General features: G+C 38.1%; 1 protein-coding gene across 1 annotated transcript in view; it reads left to right on the forward strand.

Moving 5' to 3' along the window:
* TENT4B (terminal nucleotidyltransferase 4B) overlaps nucleotides 1–17,886 on the forward strand; it is a 39,718-nt gene extending 21,832 nt beyond the window's left edge. The window contains 10 exon segments of the mRNA XM_058813489.1: nucleotides 4,683–4,729; nucleotides 7,495–7,615; nucleotides 8,639–8,746; nucleotides 10,703–10,831; nucleotides 12,112–12,325; nucleotides 12,714–12,840; nucleotides 12,948–13,051; nucleotides 14,528–14,715; nucleotides 15,292–15,456; nucleotides 16,650–17,886. Of these exon segments, the coding sequence (XP_058669472.1) occupies nucleotides 4,683–4,729; nucleotides 7,495–7,615; nucleotides 8,639–8,746; nucleotides 10,703–10,831; nucleotides 12,112–12,325; nucleotides 12,714–12,840; nucleotides 12,948–13,051; nucleotides 14,528–14,715; nucleotides 15,292–15,456; nucleotides 16,650–16,829 (1,383 nt within the window). The 3' untranslated portion in view covers nucleotides 16,830–17,886.
* The last annotated feature ends 510 nt before the right edge of the window (nucleotides 17,887–18,396 follow it).

Below are 18,396 nucleotides of genomic sequence, written 5' to 3' on the forward strand. Positions count from 1 at the left end.
ACAATATCAGATTATGTAGACCATGGTATTTTTAATGGGCAGTTATACTAAATTGATATATTTTACAAATTAAAAAAAACTCAGAAGTCTGTGTTTAGGAAGAAACAAATCTGTAGATCTGTGTGCTGAGCTGTGTAATGCCTCTTTCCACTGAAGTTTTTGCTAGTATGTACTCATTCAAAACAAGAGCTTCTCCTATGCAGAGCTATGGGATTTTTTGATAAAGGTTAGATTAAAAAGAAGACAGAGAAGTTGCATTTATAAGTCAGTATGGTTTTATGGGGACACAGTTGGGTTTCTGGCATAATTGAATCTAGTTTAATTATATTCTTCTACTAATATTGTGTTCATTTCCAGAATGTAAATTTCAAGCTGTAGTCATCTATTTGTAGAGAACAGTAGCTGAAAATAAGGGGTTGTTAACCAGAAGAGCAAACCAGATTCAGACAGCAGAATCCCTAGTATAAGGAATGCTCTTTGATCCTGCCACAGTAAAAGACAGTGTTTTGACATGAGTGACTTAAATCCACTGTTCATTTCAAATCTTCTTAACCTGTTTTTTGGAATGCCTTTTTAGAAATTGGCAGAATATGACAGAATGTGAATTCTGTATAAGTTCTATGTATGGGATGTGTGGGTTTGTGTGTAAAATATACTCACATTTTCCAAGAGGTTATTGTTATGGACAATGTTTCAGAGAGCATCGTATGGAGGGAGCACTCCGCTCGGTGATTGCTGCCTTTGCACAGCTGGAGGGAGGTGTTTGAGTCATTACTCCACAGGTCTGGCAATTTTCTCTTTGAGCAAACGCAGTAACCTTTCCATGGGAGCTGTGTAAGAGAGCAGCATGTGCCACAGATGTTGCACAGCTCTCCTCTAACCCAGTGAGACATTCAGGTGGACCCTAATCAAGAGCAGGAGTAGTGGTCTGGCAGGCAGTAGTGCAGGAAACAGTGTGGGTGCCACACCCTGTGAGTGCCTTGGAGGAGAGGATTTCACCAAAACCACTGAGGCTTCAGCCTAGAGATGTTGCAATTTCCTAGGCAAGTTTGTGTGCTGCAAACTTAACTAGGCTAATGGGGTGAATGGATTTATTACCAGGGGATCTCTCTTTGTTGCCACTAGCACTTTGAATGGGGCACAAGAACATACTGCGTCCAGAGATACTCTGTGGGACAGAGGCTTGATCTGTAAAAGTCTTTTGTATTAAAAGTAACTTTTTATGTACATATATAACATACATGTTTGTGTGTGTGTGTGTGTAACTTTACATCCTTGAGCAAATAGTCTTCCTTTAAACTGCTGAAAGTTTTCTGTAGCCACCAGGTATTTAAGGAGGGGAAGCAAATTACGAGTCCTACCACAAGTGACAGCTGACCACTGGGCTTAGCTGTGACGTGACTGAGGGGAAGCACACACTGTGTAGTTGAAAAACCAAAGTTCACTTTTCAATTAGTGCCAGTTAAATCTGCCAGGACTGTCTTTCTCCACTGTGCTTGAAAATGTTAGAGAGCGAGAGTGTGCCAGTTCTTTTTCTCAAGTCAGTAACTGTTCTTCAAAGCCCAACTGCATTTTGTCTGCAGTTGTTACGTTGAGGAAGAATTCTCCTTTTGTATGTCCTTCCGTTTTCTGGAGGCTGAAAGGGAACTGAATGGTGACAGCAGCATTACTGTGGTGTTATTTTTCCAAAACTTATTTTGCCAGATCAGCTTGGGAGCTGAACCGCTGAACTCAACTGTGTTCGACTTGGACAGTCTCTTGTAATTTTTCAGTCCTTTGAGTTAATCACTAACCTTTTGACAATCTGTGTTGGTTTAGCTGCTTCTAAGATTCAAGTTTTGGGTACATGCTCTGGGAAGGTGGAGTGTTACCTGGTCCAATGTCCTCAGCTCTAGCTGTAGTGTAAAGTGATGAGTTAATATTTAAGCTGTTCCTTTTGAGTCGTTGATACAGCCAAACCAGCTTAAATAAACTTGGAAGTTAAACATACACATTTAGCTTCTAGTTTCTCACTAAACACATAGGTAAGACATAAAAAAATATATAAATACATAAAAATCCAATACTAAGAAAAGAAAAATATGGCTTCATGAATTTAAATGTACAGAGAATGTACATGTGGAATGTGCCTGAGCACATCCCTTTTTTTCCCCCTCCCCTGTTCCATTTAGGAAAAGGCTGAAAAAGCATATGGGGGGGGGGTAAAACTAGGTATCCTAAACTGTTACTTTATTTATAGAAGTTAGCAATTGTGTCATTTGCTCTCTTACTCAAGGGAATGTGCTTAGAAGGAAACATTCCTAGTAAGTGAGAACTGTTCTTGGCGTCAGCAGGGCTCTGACCATAAGAAACACTTTAATTACGCTGAAACCAAACAACCCAAAACATTTAAATGAAAACTTTTTAAGACAAATATTTTTGACAAGTTCAGTAGGAAAATTTGGCTACTGAACAAATAAGTACTTACACAGTTGAATTTAGGATACATTTGTAATGATATCCTCAGCTTCATGTCCATGTGACCACATAGATCCGAAAAGAGGGAATGTTACATATTTCACACACTTAAATTATGAAAGTACTAGGATTTGGAATGAAGGTAAAATGATGAACTCTAGTTCAACAAACTTCAGAAAATTCTACGGAAAGATGTAGAAGAAAGGGAAATTAAATTGGCTGTGGATGTTTTTTGTTGTTTTGACAGAGGGATTTTGGTACCAGAAATTTACCATGCTTTTGTGGGTTTCCATTCTTTTGTGCTTAGTGAGCATGTATTTGGACACATACTGTAATTAAAGCTCCCTCAGGAACTGTGGAATTTATTATGAACAAGTTCACAGAAGTGTGGGATAAACAGTAGCAATAACCTAGAGGAGTCGGAGTTATTAGAGTACTGTGAAGACTGAATTTATCTTATGAGTGCAAATACATATCTCTGTCCACAAGCTATAAGAACATGATCAGCAGCATTGGCACACCACAAAAACTAATGCTCACATCTCAAGTCATAATAGTGTTCTGGTTTGGGATGCTTTCAATACATGCATAGCTACAGAGCTTCAACAATTTAAATTCCAAACTGATAATAAATCAGAATCCTTTAAAATCTGTGTTCTGATTTCTCCACTGTTCCTCTTTTGTCTTTCCGGTTTTTGTGAGAGAGTGGTTGAAGTGTGGGTGTGGGTTTCTTTTTTAATAGTTCAGTGTTTCTCATACTCCAGATTATTGTAGAAGAGCAGATGTTGTCTCATTCCTTTTGGTAAAGGTCATATATGTTGTATCAGTAAGTTTATGAATACTTTCAGGGTTGTTTATTCAGTAAAGGCTCTCTTTGCTGTTCAGCTGAACACACTATTTTGTTTGATATTGTGAAAGCACATTTCGTTTTTTCCAAACCCATCAGTGGTTGTTTTATTGTGCAAAAGCTCTTTTCTTGTGTTTTTGGTGCCTGAATGAATCCTGGTTTGACTGAACCCAGTTTCATAGAGGATACTTTTATTACTACCCTGGATAAACACAGTGATTATTATTATTACATTCTTAGCTTTGTGATGCCTTTATGCTTTTATACAATATTGATGTTCATGCTGTGGCACCTCTCACAGTCTTTGCCAGTTTGAGAAGCTATGAACTGTCATTATTAACTTTTTATTGGGCTTGGGGTGAGGGGCTGAGAGGACTGAAGTGATAAAAAATAATCAGGAAGAAGCACTCAAACTGCTTCTTAGTCTACTAAAGTATTAAGGCACTTGCAAAACATCATCTTTTCTTCCCTTTTTCTTATCCTGAAGGGGAAAAACATAAAAAGTGGGTCATTGACATACAAATAGGTGGCAATCAAGCTGGTGTATGAGACTCATTAAAGCAGAATACTCAAGTCTGTATAAGGTGGCTCCAGGAAACATCAGAAGAATGGCTGAAAATTAGCTCAAATGTGTAGATATTTTTTACTTTGAAGTCTCCCCAACCTCCCTTTGAGACTCAGCACATGAGTCTGACCTCCCTGCAAGGCTTGGCTAGGTAATGAGAGCGTGGTTTTGGACAGCTTACAGGGGAAACCTGGTGGTTTACACCTCCAGTGCTAGATATTACAGCATAATAAAGTAATTCCGTGGGATGTGAAGTTCTCCGAAACTTCCAATTGTTGTTTAAGCAGAAATAGACAGAGTTGTGCTACTTGCTTTGTAATGCAGAAAAAAATGGGGCATGATGGAATTGTTTTTTTTTAAGTATGCAAAGCAATGGAAATATGTTAGACTTCGAAATGCTCAGATACTGAGAGGTATACTTTGAGATGTGAAAACAAAAATCAAAATTAACTGATACTGTTTTTCTTAAATATTCTGTCATCGTTAAACATTTCAAAATCTTGGATTCTGGGTTTTTGACAAATTTGGTCATGGGAACAATTTTTACATTGCAATGCAGTTGTTTATTAGAAAAGGCAAAGTTATTAATGTTTTATGAGTAAAAACAATGAGGATCAGCTGTTTGCAGTACATTGAAGGTATGTATGCTTTAACAGATGTGTTCAGTCCCTGTTAGCAATACCAAAATCTACCAATGGAGGGTAGCAATAGCCAGCCTTTACAAGCAGCCTAATAAACTTTGTCTTCTGAAGCCTGAAAAATTTCTTAATTCATCCTATATGTTTTCTCATATATCCTTTTCTTGTATTTCAGGTGCAGATATTTGGAAGTTTTAAAACTGGTTTATATTTACCTACAAGGTTAGTAATTTTTCAGTGTAAATTCCACACAAAAGAAAAGTAACTTGTTGGACCTGTAACCCTGGGGTGATTTATCTGCTCTCTCAGGATCTGTGCTACTTGTGTCAATACTTGTTATGCTAAGCAAGTATTAAGCTATTAGTTCTCTGCAAAGTGTACAGAAATGCAATAAATAAGACTATTGACTGTAACGTGTCTATATAGATCTTGCATGTATCAGTAGAAGGTTCTGAAATACCATGTGGTCAGAAAAGGCTTGTGTTGGAATTTGGCTTCATTAATGCAAAAAGATGATGTTGGCCCTAAAAGAAAAGCTAAATTTTATTTCCACAGATGACTAAATCGAAACCTTTAATGTAACATTGTTAATATTAGCGCTGAAGAAAAAATATTACAACAGAACTGGTTTTTTTCTTTCAGTCTTCTTTTGTGAAATCTGTACAATAGTCAACATCTACCTTTTCCAAATTTATTGCTAGTTTTCATAAAGAGTCGTTAATCAGTGACACTGGTATCTTCTGTGTAGAAATTGTGAGTATTTATGACAACTAAATAGAAATTGAGTGAAATGCTTAAATGGTTGTAGGGGATAAACACATTTAAATAGCATAAATCTGAGGATAGCTTTTGAACTGAGTTCCATACTTTGGGAACAGGAGGACATCTAGTACTGACTGCAGGTGAGGGATATCCTCATTATTGTTCCATCTCTATTTGTAAAAGAAAGAACCTGACAGATGCTTTAGTTCCTGCTTTAGTTTCAGGAGTTGTAAGGAAGTCGAATTTCTCACTTTTTGTTTGTAAAGCCGGAAGCGAGGTGTGCAAATACTCATTGTTTTCACATTTGGCCTCATTTCTGGCCTTATTAAAATTTATTTTAAATAGGCTTAATTAAATATGATTTGATGCTGGTAATGCTAGAGAGATATTCCTGGTGACTTGATGGATATTTTACTATATTTCCGTGATTGTTTTGAAATAGATGTAACAAAAATGTTTTTCTGTTGTCATATACTGCCTTTCTTGAGTATTTGTTTCAGGTGAGGTTTTGGGGGAGAACAAATGCAGATACTTCAAATGCAGTACATAAACCCACAAAAAACCTTCCTGTGGCAGTGCTTGCCAAACTTTCAAAACAGTCATTATGGTCATTAATTCACTGTTGCCTTCTATCAAAGTTTCCTTCTGCCCTAGGTTTTCCCTTCCTTTTCAGTAACAGTTTGTTTAGATCTCAGGCTCTGGGGTTCAGAAAGGTCTGAAGTGTGTTTGTAATGCTGTGTCTCTCTGTTGGGATTTGCTCTGTATCCATTAGCTGAAGCTGCTGCTGAAGGTTTGGGCACTTTGCTGCTGTATCTCTGTGTCCCTTTGCAGGCAGTGTCTGTGCTCAAGGTGGCAACAGAGCTGCTTTTTCTCTCTTGGTGTGCATCAGGAAAATGTCTCCTGTTTTTAACTGTCAGCAGTGGGTTTAACAGGAATTCAGTTTAGAAGAGACATGTCCAGCAGCATTTCCTGCTGCCCAGGCCAGTTTTGAACACCTTTCAGAAAAAGAGGCAGGTGCTGCCTGTCCTTGTCAGCCCAGCAGTCTGTGGCTGAACTGCTGCTTCAGGACACAGCTCATCTAGTGCAGATGCAGTTTCTTTGGGGTTGTTAAAGCAGTGGTGTTTGTCAATCAGCAGATCTATAGGATCTCTTGCAGGGGGAAGTATTTCTTAACTTTTTTGAGTTTTGTGTTGCTCAGTTTCCCATCTCACTGAAGCACCCTGCTAGCATAACTATAGGGTTGCACACTCACCTCCTCTGTGTTCCTGGCCAAGCAGGGGAATCAAAGGACTTAGGGTGCAAGGAGGGAGAAGCTCAGGATCTCACAGTAGCCCTCAGTGGCTCAGATGTGACACCAGCCACCTTTTGAGTTTGAGTTCAGGGATTGGATTAGGGTGTCAGCTTCCTGTGTAATGAAATGGTTTTGTGTGTGCGTAGGGAGGAAGTGTAGTAGGATGGAGACACCCCTTCAAAGAGCTGAGTTAATGAGTGAAGTTAATTAGTGGCTTGATCTTGTTTAATAGCTTGTTGCTTCCTGAAGTCCAAGTTGCCATGTTTTCTTCTCCCTTGCCTCGTCCCTGTTCTTGGTACTACAGGCCAGCAGCTTCCCCTGTGCCCTCTGGTGCTCTGATCATCCAGAAAACCAACTCAGAGATGCAGAGAGGCAGGAAGTTACCCCAGAATGTTCTGTGGGTCCTTTAAAGGGGGAGTGAAGAAGGTTTCTGCCAGACCCATTGATAGGTTGAACTGATTTGCTGTGGATTAGACAAACACCAGACCTGGAGCAAAGGAGGAGACAGGGTCATGCATGTGGGGGTAGAGGATGGGAAACTGGACTTTTCCTTTTGGTGTCAGGCTGCTAAATCAACATTCCTGATGAATACAGCCCAAAGGTGGTGATTCACAACAAGTTCATTTCTTGCTCTGAATCACTCCAGAGAAGCTGATCCCTCTCTGCTCACAGTGTGGCCTGAGGAGACCAATTTTAGGCTTTGCAGCCTAATTGATTTATGTTTATCTGTCCCCTCCTCCAAGTAACCTGAAATGGTCTGTATTTCCCCAAGTGTAAGAGTTCATCTCCAGCCATTTCCTGGGAAAAATCAGAATTAATTATTTGGTTCAGCTATGTTCTCTCAGCTTTATTCGAGTTATGTATAGATGTCAATTGTTTGTATTTTAAGTTTTTCATTCTTTTAATTTGAATAAATATATTTTTTCCTTTTCAGTGATATTGATTTAGTTGTGTTTGGAAAATGGGAGACATTACCTCTTTGGACCCTGGAGGAAGCTCTTAGAAAGCACAATGTAGCAGATGAAAACTCAGTAAAGGTTTTAGATAAAGCAACTGTAAGTTTGGGGGGAAGAGGGTATTCCCTTGTTTTAAGCTGAATTTTTAATCAAAGAAAGATGTTGGTTAAAAGAATGAATTTTTATAAGCAGTAACTTATTTTGTATATTAAATTTGAAATAGAAGATAAAGAACTTTTTTATTTAGTATGATTTTTACTACCAACAAAATAATTGATACTGCAATAACAAAAGCATTTTTTCTGTTGTGGAAATTGTCTGATATTTGATATGCACAACATGTTGCTTTTAAGAGAGATTGGACTAGTCAGTGTTGTGCATTGATGTTTTTAAACTAGGGCATTTCTGGACTGAGTTTTTACATAAGTAATTTTTCTTGCAAGTAGGCAGGTATAATCAGTTTTCATGTAGAAGTACTAAGTACAGCATTGTCTAAATGGGTAGTGGTATGTCTTGCAAAAAATAGATAAATTCTATTATAATTTCCTATCTTTTGCTAATTGTAAGAGTATTGGGATATCTAAGTCATAGCTGTTATTAGTAGAGAGAGGAAATTTGATGGTCACTCAGGTGGAGACACATCAGAGTACTCTCCATATCTTGTACTTCTTAATTGAAGTTCATTTTGGTGAGGAAGTGATGACCCCGGTGACATGAGTTGTGTCATTTCTGATGTCTCCAGGACCATTTCTCTGTTTCTCCAGTGTTTGTCTCCCTCTGGTGTCTGTGGTCTCCACCAGAGCTGAGCTGCTGCAACAGCAACTCACCCAAACCAGTCCAAAATAAATCACCTGGAAGGTGAAGCATTAAGTTCTGTTCAGCAGGACAGTAAATTGAAAATAGTGTTTATGAAAAGCCAATATGAAAATAGTGTTAGAAAAGCCAAGTTTATGTAAACAGATTGGCAAGGCAAGTGAGTTCATAAATAGGAGTCCTGATTTCACTGCCTACCTCCTCTATAAATTCATAAAAAACTTCAGGTTTGCTGGTGCATATAAGTCATAAATGAAACCAACTGTGTCTTGGAAATCTGTATTGACTTATTGTATCTTTCTTTTGCAGGTACCTATTATTAAACTGACAGATTCCTTCACTGAAGTAAAAGTTGATATAAGCTTTAATGTACAGAATGGGGTTAAAGCAGCCCAGCTCATCAAAGATTTTATCAAGGTTAGGCAACACTCTCATGGAACTACACAATGAGTATTTGATAACTTAATTTTATTTTCTGTTTTACTTTGACTGCATCCTTACTAGAGATACACTTTTACTCTGTTGTTTTTTGTTGTTTGATAATGCTGAGGGATAGTCTTAAATTGTAGATATATTGCCTTAAAAAGCATGAAGATAGTAAATTAGAAGAATAAAATATGGAGTAGTTTTAATGGTACAATGATTAAGAAAAATGCACTATTGCCTGTTTTAAGTGTTCTGCTCCTTTAACTGCAGTTCATTGAGCTCTGCACTTCAGAATTTCAAGATGTGAGATAGTCTTCTCACGAAAGCCTGAAGGTGTTTTTGTGTGTGAAAGCATAGAAAATCAAGTTGCCTGGGTTACGTGTGACCCTCTGGCCTTGGGTCAGGGGGTGGGAGGGGTCTGTGCCCCTGGGGATGGAGCAGGAGCTGTGTGTGGCAGCAGGGACAAGAATGCAGCCCTGTGGTACCCCAGCCCAAAGAGCAGAGCAGGTCTGGTGCCAGCAGCTGGGGCAGAGAAGTGGCCAGGGAGGATGTGCAGGCTGTGGCTAGGGCCAGGGTCAGCAGCAGTGTGGGGCAGCATGGACCAGGCTGGCAGTGCAGGGCAGCAGCTCTGGAGCAGAGTGGAGGCACTCCCAGCAAGGCTCCCCACGTGGTGCTTTCCCACAGGGCTGTTCTCCCTGCAGGCTGAGCCAAGGCTGTGCAGCTGTGCCACACCACAGCTGGCCTTGAGCACGGGCAGCTGAGGAGGAGGTGGCACAGGCTGCTCTGGAGGGTCCTTTGTTTGACTTGGAGAAAACTTGGTGTGTTCTTGCCAAGTGACTTTGTTGGTGTTCTTGAGGCACTCTCTATGTAACACTTGCAGGGCATTCTCTTGGGTCTTATTTTATCACATATAACTTCAGTACCTTTCTGAGATGTCATATTTGGAATTAGGCTTGGAAATGCCTCTTTCTCTTCATCCAGGTTGTTTAGGAAATCTGAGGCAGTTGGAGCCTTTATTAAGGGTGTGCAGTTTTCCAAGAAAAATCCCATCTCTAAATTTTGGTATATACTGATATTCAACACTTCAGCTTGTGACTGGAAGTTTTTAATAGTTCAAAATCTTTGGTTAGATAGTTAGGGATCTTCAGTTAGATGGGACTCCCAGTACTCACCATAAGGCTCCTGCAGAGAGGTTCTTGGCAAAATTCTTCTTTCCCTTTAATCTTTTTGCAGTCGCAGACATAGTGATCCACATTTCATCTGTGACACTAAGGAACTTTTTGGCTCTGTGTTGATAAAAGCAGTGATCTTATTAGTCCTCTTTTGCCCCTCCCCTGTGAGGGGTGTACAGAGTGCAGGCCTAGCCCAGCCTCCACTGCTGTCCCAAAGCCGCCTCTTAGGGGAATCCATGCACATAAACCCTTTAAAGGACCAGTTACCCAAAGGTATTTTGCTTTATTGAAGATGTTACCTGGGTGTAATAATTTTGAAGGGCTTTCTTTAACTCTGGGCATCTGAAGTACTTGCAGGACAGAAGTCTCAGGGCACTTTGAGCTACCTCTCAATTGTAGCAAGAAGGTTTTGTTACAGATGTCAGTGTCTCCACAGTTGTTCCTTTGCCATATTTTTCACTTGTATGAGAAAAGTAAGTGTGTGTGTGTATATATATATATATATATATTCAACACAAATACTTCTGATTTTACAATGTGATAACTTTTTTCTCTTGTTAATATCTGCCACCAGAGTCAAACAGGTAAAATACCTGTGTTGATTGTAGGCAGGGCATTGGCTCTTCTCCACAGTTACTAAAAATGATAGGTTAGATTAATGATTAGATTAATGATAGTTACCTTAAAGGCAAAACACAGTAAAACATGGTTTCAATATGCTCTCCATTGCATGCATGCATCACAGTATTGTAACAGCTTTGTTTTTCTCTTTCAGAAATATCCTGTGTTACCGTTTCTAGTTTTAGTATTGAAACAGTTCCTGTTACAGAGGGACCTTAATGAAGTATTTACAGGTGGAATTGGTTCTTATAGTCTCTTTTTAATGGCTGTCAGTTTCCTTCAGGTAAGTTCAATGGAATCTGTCAATGCCATTGTGCCTAAGGACATCACCTTAAGAAGGAATTTGATCAACCCTCCAGTTTAATAATTTAAGCTATCACTTTTTGGGGTTGCACCCCCTTTTCATTTAAAATTAGATATGTCCCATCTGTCTTCTGTTCCTTCTCTGATGCTGATACTTTTGGTACAAAAGGTGTTTAGAACATCTCTTGGTGTACCAATGCCAGGCACTGATATATATGATTTTGATACACATGATGCGACGTGTGTCATTCATGGTAAAACAACTTGAATATTGTATAACTTGCTTGGAACAAGTTCCATAAGGTTGGTGTTAGCTGCAGCTGTCCTTTGTGACAGTCCTGATTGGTCTCCAGGTCACACACCCTGTATGTGCTTTCACAAATGCAGTGTAATCTTGGTTCTCTGGATTACTAAGCTGATATCAAACAAAACATCTTTTGCAACTTTCTCTTAAATCTAATAGAACAAAATGCATGAGCTAAATCTATATTGTTGTGCCTGGGAGAAGGAAATACTGAACAAATATGAAGTAGCTGATTTTTGGCTGTATCAGCCCTGTTCTTTTTCCTGAACTAATGTTATGTATAGCTGTGTTTGCAAGTGTATGTCCACACTTGTCCAGACTGTAAATACTCTAAAACCCGAGCCTGGAACTGGAGCTTGGTGTTTGCTGAGTGCCTTTGCAGTTCCCTGCTGAGCACAAAACAAATAAGGGCAACATGCATATAGTTTAAAACCATAATCTCTCCTAATCCATTTTCTTATGTTGAGTAACAGCACTTCCATTTGCTCATTAAAAAATATTTTTAAAAAAGTTAAATTTCATATCTGTTACAACTCTGAGCTGGTTTTGTCCACTCAGACTGCCTCTCAGGCTGTTTCCTTAACAGTAGAGCTAAACTGTGTTTAGCTGTGCACATGAGAAGTCTGTATTTGTATTGCAGACCCAGGTTTGTGAGGTACAAATATCTGCTTTTGCACAAGAACCCTGCCATTAGTGCTGGAAGTTCACTGATTGGACTAAAAGTTCAAATGCACAAAGATTAGTGTTTGACAGCCTTTTTTTGAAGAGGTAATTATGTTATAAAAGTTGTCATAGCATCTTATTTTAGAGATGCAAAACTGCTTAATCAAGGGAAAATACTTTATTTAGACATATCTGTTTTATTTTTTATTTCTGTATTTAGACGTGTTTGCTGTGAAAAAGTGAAGAACTTGAAGTCATAAAAGAATGATCTTTTTTTTCTCTCTTCTTAATAGCTGCATCCCAGGGAAGATGCCTGTATGCCCAATGCCAACTATGGTGTTCTTTTAATAGAGTTTTTTGAATTGTATGGACGTCACTTCAATTACCTGAAGACTGGAATCCGAATAAAGGACGGTGGCTCTTATGTTGCCAAGGATGAAGTGCAGAAAAGCATGTTGGATGGCTACAGACCATCAATGCTGTACATTGAGGATCCATTACAGCCAGGTATCCTCAGAAACCAAAATGGAATAGCACTACTATTAAATGTTTAACAGATGCACTGCAGGATTTTTTGGATTTTTTTCTCTTCATATATTTTACTTGTACCCTGAGAATTGCTAGTCTGGACTTCTTTACATTTAAATCCCTGTAGATATTTTAAGTTGTTTATGCTAAATAAATAAATAAATTTTATATATATATATATATATATATATATATATATATATAATATTTATATAATATTTCTGCTTTATGCTAATCCTCTTCTACAAGAGGTGGCTACAGTTAGTTGAGACTTAAGAGCAATTTTAAAAACAGATTACTGTCTCGTGCCTGAAAGGTCATGACCATAGTTTCAATCTTACTCATTTATTTATATTCTTATTTTAAGGTAATGATGTTGGGAGGAGTTCCTATGGTGCCATGCAAGTGAAGCAGGCTTTTGATTATGCCTATGTTGTTCTGAGCCATGCTGTTTCCCCAATAGCTAAATATTATCCTAACAACGAAACAGAAAGGTAAAGTCTCCAAGTCTAAATCTCAAACATTCATTGCTTACATTTTTCTGTCTCTAAAAATTAATTGTGGTGATGGTTTTGTTTTGTTTTTTTTTCCTGGTTTGCAGTATATTAGGGAGAATAATTAGAGTTACACAAGAAGTGGCCACATACAGAGATTGGATATCCAAGCAGTGGGGAATGCAAAGCAGAACAGAATCTTCATGTAATGGTGAGTTCTGACTCAGCAGGGATGAGGGAGAAACTTCCTGCACATTTTGCTTGTATAGATTTTATTGTTACTTTTGCCTCACATAAGTCTATGTGTGCATCTTACTAGTAGTTTCTTCTTTATTTTTCAGTATTCATGTCTTTTCATCCAGAAAAGTCAGATTTGTACAAGAGTAAAATGTCCCCATCTTTGTTGTACTGACAATGGATTTGGTTAGTAGAGAGATCTGTAAAGAGTGCTGCCTTCCAAAAAGAGACTTTGGAAAAACTTCCAATTGAAATTACCACATTGTCAGTGTCACACTTCCTTTGTCCTTTAAATATGGACAAGGTTTTAACAAAAATTGCTGGGCATGCTAGTTTAAATCTGAATCCTTAAATACTGCATTTTTAATAGTAATTTTAAAGTCTAACACCAAATGTTTGAGGAAGAAATACTTAAGCCAGGATTCACTATGTAAGTGGAATAAGTCTTTTAAACAGACAAGTCTTGAAATGTCAATCATGATCTTGTTTTTAACAAATCGAAACACAAAATTGAGCCAGAGAACTTGGTGACAATGCCCTTTGGAATCTCCTTTAATCCATTGCCCATCTTCTGACTTCAGCAGCCAGTTGCCACCCTCTCTTGGTGCAGGTGTATCTGCTGTCTGGAACTTTTTTAACTAGAATTAATTTTCATGCTCTCCAGTTAATTTTAGAATGTTTCCTGTCAGAAGTGTTCTCTTGTTAGCGATTAATCAGAGAAGATGTTTCAAGGACCCGTTCTTTTGGCTAGACTGGGATTTTTTTTACTTGTTTTTAGAAGCTGTGTGAGTGATTTGTCGGCTGGATGTGCTCTGTGCCATTGGAGCTGTGACCCTGCAGGCCCTGAGCTCCCATCACCTCCCTTTTAGCTGCATTTGTGCACAGACATCATGTAAATCTCTACCTCCTAAGTGTCTCATTTCTGATAAAGCAGCAATCAAAAAAGAAAAATAACCCTGTATTAATAACCCTGTGACAGTAAAAGTGGTTGTCTTGTTGATTTAGTTCAGATCTAAGTTCCAACTTTTGTTTTTTTAAGGCAGAGCTTAGTGATATATGAGAGTTCTGTATCTTGAATTTTCAGTGTAGGAAATCCTACAAAGTAATGGGGCTTATTTGGAGTTCATCTGATCCTAGAAGCTCCAGCAGAAGAAAAATTGGAGTTGCTGAGTACTGGGCATACAGAATTTAAATCTCTGTATTTGAGTGCTGTTGAAGTGTGGCATGGAACAATCTACAGCAGCACATCTGAACTTTTTTGCTGCCTTCTTCCACATCTTCTGTCCCTAATTTCCATCTCAAACCATGGGCAGTGCTCAGTGCATTAATGTCCATGTGTTACTGTGGATGTAACATGTATTTTGTATCTTAGGAGCTATATTAAATAACCTCAAGGCAACATGTTTTTGCATTTAAATGTGTGGTGATGCTTCTGTTTTGTTTTTACTAGGTAATGGAGTAACCTTGATAGTAGACACTCAGCAGCTGGACAAATGCAACAATAATCTTGCTGAAGAGAATGAAGCACTGGGAAAGCCTAGAAATAAAACTTCAGAAACACTTAGTAAACATTCTTCAAATTCTTCATCAGGTCCTTTATCATCATCATCATCTACATTGTCCAGCTCTAGTGATGTAGTAAGTACTGGAAGTTTTCTGACTCTGCTTTTTAAAATTTCTTTGGGTTTTTTCCCCTCTGATTTATATTGTCACAAAATACATTTTGGGACCTCACAATCCTAGTCAATTAATTCATCTAGAATCCTAACTTGCATAAGATGTTAATTCTTATGCAATTTCTACACATACAAGTTGCAGTGTGTTTTTGACACAATACATGTAGAAAGTGAATATATAGACACAAAGTTTCACAGCCCTCTTTTCTCTGGGAAAACTGTATTTCAAAAATAGAACAGACTGGTAATCCTAAGACACATGCTTTAAAAAACAAACAGGCCAAAAGCTTTCAAAAATATCTGTTTGGGAATTTTACTTTAAAAATAAAAGGCAAATCTCAAAACCAGAATCACATATCAATACATCTTTAAATCTGTTTTACTTGATAAGAATTCTGGATTGAAAGAATTTTAATATCTAGTAAAGTAAACAAGTTTTCAGTTTTGTCCACTGTTAACTTTATTTTTAAAAGAAAATTCACTTTTAGAAATACTCACTCTTAAGAAAAGCTCACTAATCCTTTACATTTTCCTGAAGGATTCTGATGGAACACCTTGCAAAACCTCTAAACAGTTGAGTTGTCGTCAGTCTACCACAAACAGAGTGGGGTCACAAGAAGTGTCACTGGAATCCTCCCAGTCAAGTGGGAAAACACAAAATAGCCAAACAGCCAATACATCCAGCAACACGAACAAATCTCAGGTTTGTGAAATGTTTGAAAACAACAACTGTGTAGATTATTTGAATATTACACATATCCTCCATGGAAGGGTAATTTGTTCTGGAAAGGGAACACTGCATTTTTCACCTCCCTTTTGCCCCATTAAAAATCTCCCAGCACTGATTGTATCTAAAGCCACCTGGTTCTCTGTTAAGCTTGCACAGATGAATTTGCAACCGTGGCTTTCCCAGCTTTAAAAGAGATGAAGTTGGTCTGACTTGTACACCAAATTTGCCAGAGGTGTTCAGCTGTGTTGCACCCATTTCCTCCTTTGCAAAAAGCACACCAGCCAAGTTTTGATTGCAAAATATGAGAGATGAGGTGTGCCTACACTCAGTGAAAGCAGTTCGCAAAAATGTGTGTTTAAAACTCTGACTGACTGCTCTTTTAGCTGTTGATACTTGTTGCTCTGTCTTCCACTAAGGGAGGTGAAGATTCTTTGTGATAGATGACATTCACCCTCATTTTCCCCTATGGCCAAACATCCTTATGATGACAACTGTCAGAACTTATACATTTAGGAGATTTTCCAACTGAGGAATGCTTCAGTATTCTGAAAATATTTTATGCCTCTATATACAGTATACCCTGGATATATGCAGTTTAAATTCTTACACTTTTTCAGAAATTGGGTCTTTATGTTTGAAACATAGTCCACAACCTTCTGGAATTCTTTCCTTGAAAATAATTCTGAAGACATGCCTCTTATCTGCTGATGATTTGTCTTCTAACAGGACAATTCACACACCTGGTCTTGGCTGTGCTATGGGTGTGTGTTTGTATTATTGGGCAGAGCTAATTCCAGGCTGGAACGTGCATGCCCATGATCTCGTCTCTGAAAAGATGGGGTATGTCAGATCATGGGCATGCACAGATTTGAGCAATCTTCCTGTGCTGTCTTAGATTATGGACATTTCTGTAAAATACCTTTATACTTTCCAAAATTCCAAGTGCTCTGCCCCTCTTGTTAGGGGCTAGAGATGAACATTTGTTTGCAACCACCCGGGTGGGAGATTGGCCCTGCAGTGCTGCTGTCCCAGGTTCCCTCTGCCACGGCAGGTTTTCCAGGCTGTTCTCAGGGGTCAGCGTGCTGGTTGTGCAGGAGCAGGGCTGTGTGACTGCCATGCCTTTTCCCACTGCAGGGATTGCTGACCACGTTCTCTTTCCTCCACAGCACGGATCCGCACGGTTATTCCGCTCCTCTAACAAAGGCTTCCAAGGTCCAACAAACTCAAGCCATGGTACCTCAGTCACGAACAAACAGCACCAAGGCAGCAAATCACACCATCAGTTTTTCCACGGCAAAAAGAGGAAACACAAGAGGGATGCAGCTCTGTCAGACCTTTGTAGATAGTTGACTACTTTAAGACTGTTCTTCTGTGTGCAATGATCTCATGCTACAGGATAGTTTGATAGTGACTCCTTGGATCTCTTCTGGAGCTTCAGACTGTTCAGACATAGATTAGCAACTGCATTTTTTTTTCCCAGCTCGCCACGGAACGGAACATGAAGATTGATCACTGCAAAAAAACAAAAAAAAGAAAAAAAAAAAAAAGAAAAAAATGGAAAAAAAAGGAAAAAATTAATTTTTTAAAATGAGGAAAAAGGCTGCTCATTTGATAAGTCATATGCTACAACAGGGTCATTTAGGATATAAAAGCTTGAATGTAAAATAAATGTATTTCCCATCAGCTCATGCTGACCTGTAGAGATAGTACTCAGTGTGTCTAGGGGGTGGTAACAAACAAATAAAACACAAAAAATAGGAAAAAAAAGGCAAAAAATTGTATTTTGAGGGAAACCCAGCCTTTAAAGGTGAAAGTAATTTGTGCATGATTTTTTAATTATTTTTGCATATACTTACCATTTTATTGTGTATATATAGATGACCATATAGGAAAACTGACATTTGTAATAGTGGATTTGTTAATACTTTTTACATAACATTACTGTTTAAATTGTAAACATAAATTTTTCTCAGGATTAGTTTGGAAAATAATCTGAATTGTCATCTTAACATCCATATAAAGAGACATTACTAGTTGTATTGCTCAGATTTTCTTTTCTTGGCATTTGGAAGATCTCATAGAACTTTTGATCTGCAAAAGCTGTTCCTCTGAAAGAAAGGTTTATGGTGACAAATGAAGATTTTCATTTGTATAAAGTGTACATGTACTTTGTGTAGACACTGAGCTTGTCATCTCTGAGAAGTAACCTTCACCTTGTTTTCTAGAGTGCCATCATTTCAGGCAATGGGGTTTTATAGTTGCATCCTTCTCTTCCTCCCCTTAGTGGTATCTCCTCGACCCTTCCTTCTTTTTTTTAAGGAAAAATAAAGGGCCACTTGGGGTTTGGGGGGGTTTTTTGGTTTTTTGTTTTGTTTTTTGTTTGTTTTGGTTTTTGTTTGATTGATGGTGATGATGTGTTTTTTTTTTTTGTTTTTGTTTTTTTGTTTTTTTGGTTAAAAAAAACTAAACAACAAAAGTCAATTTGTTACAGACATTTGCATTCCTGGGCTGCTTTAATCCCATGCCTCCTTGTTTGTGCCTTTCCTCCCCCTTCCAGGTCTGGGTTTTTTTGTCTTTTATATTTTTGCTAACTCCTGTAGGAGATGATAACTGTTGAAGCTTTAAGTAAATTTTACAATTAAAGTATTTTTTTCTCACTCCCCTCTTAGGCATTTTTATATATACACTTAATTATTAAAAACAAAACAATTTCAAATAATGAAATATACTTTATATTGCCTTAAAGACCCAAACCTTTCATATCTCCTAATATTTCTTCATTGACCTAGTTCTCATTTCATTGAAACTCCACACGTGTGAGGTTCAGTCACATCACAAGTCTAGGTTGCAGTACCTTTGATGCCATGAATGTGAATGAAATGGAAAATTGCACTCACAGGCATAGTTTGGAAC

The sequence above is a fragment of the Ammospiza caudacuta genome, chromosome 13 (genome assembly GCF_027887145.1).
Source record: "Ammospiza caudacuta isolate bAmmCau1 chromosome 13, bAmmCau1.pri, whole genome shotgun sequence".
NCBI classification, from domain to species: domain Eukaryota; kingdom Metazoa; phylum Chordata; class Aves; order Passeriformes; family Passerellidae; genus Ammospiza; species Ammospiza caudacuta.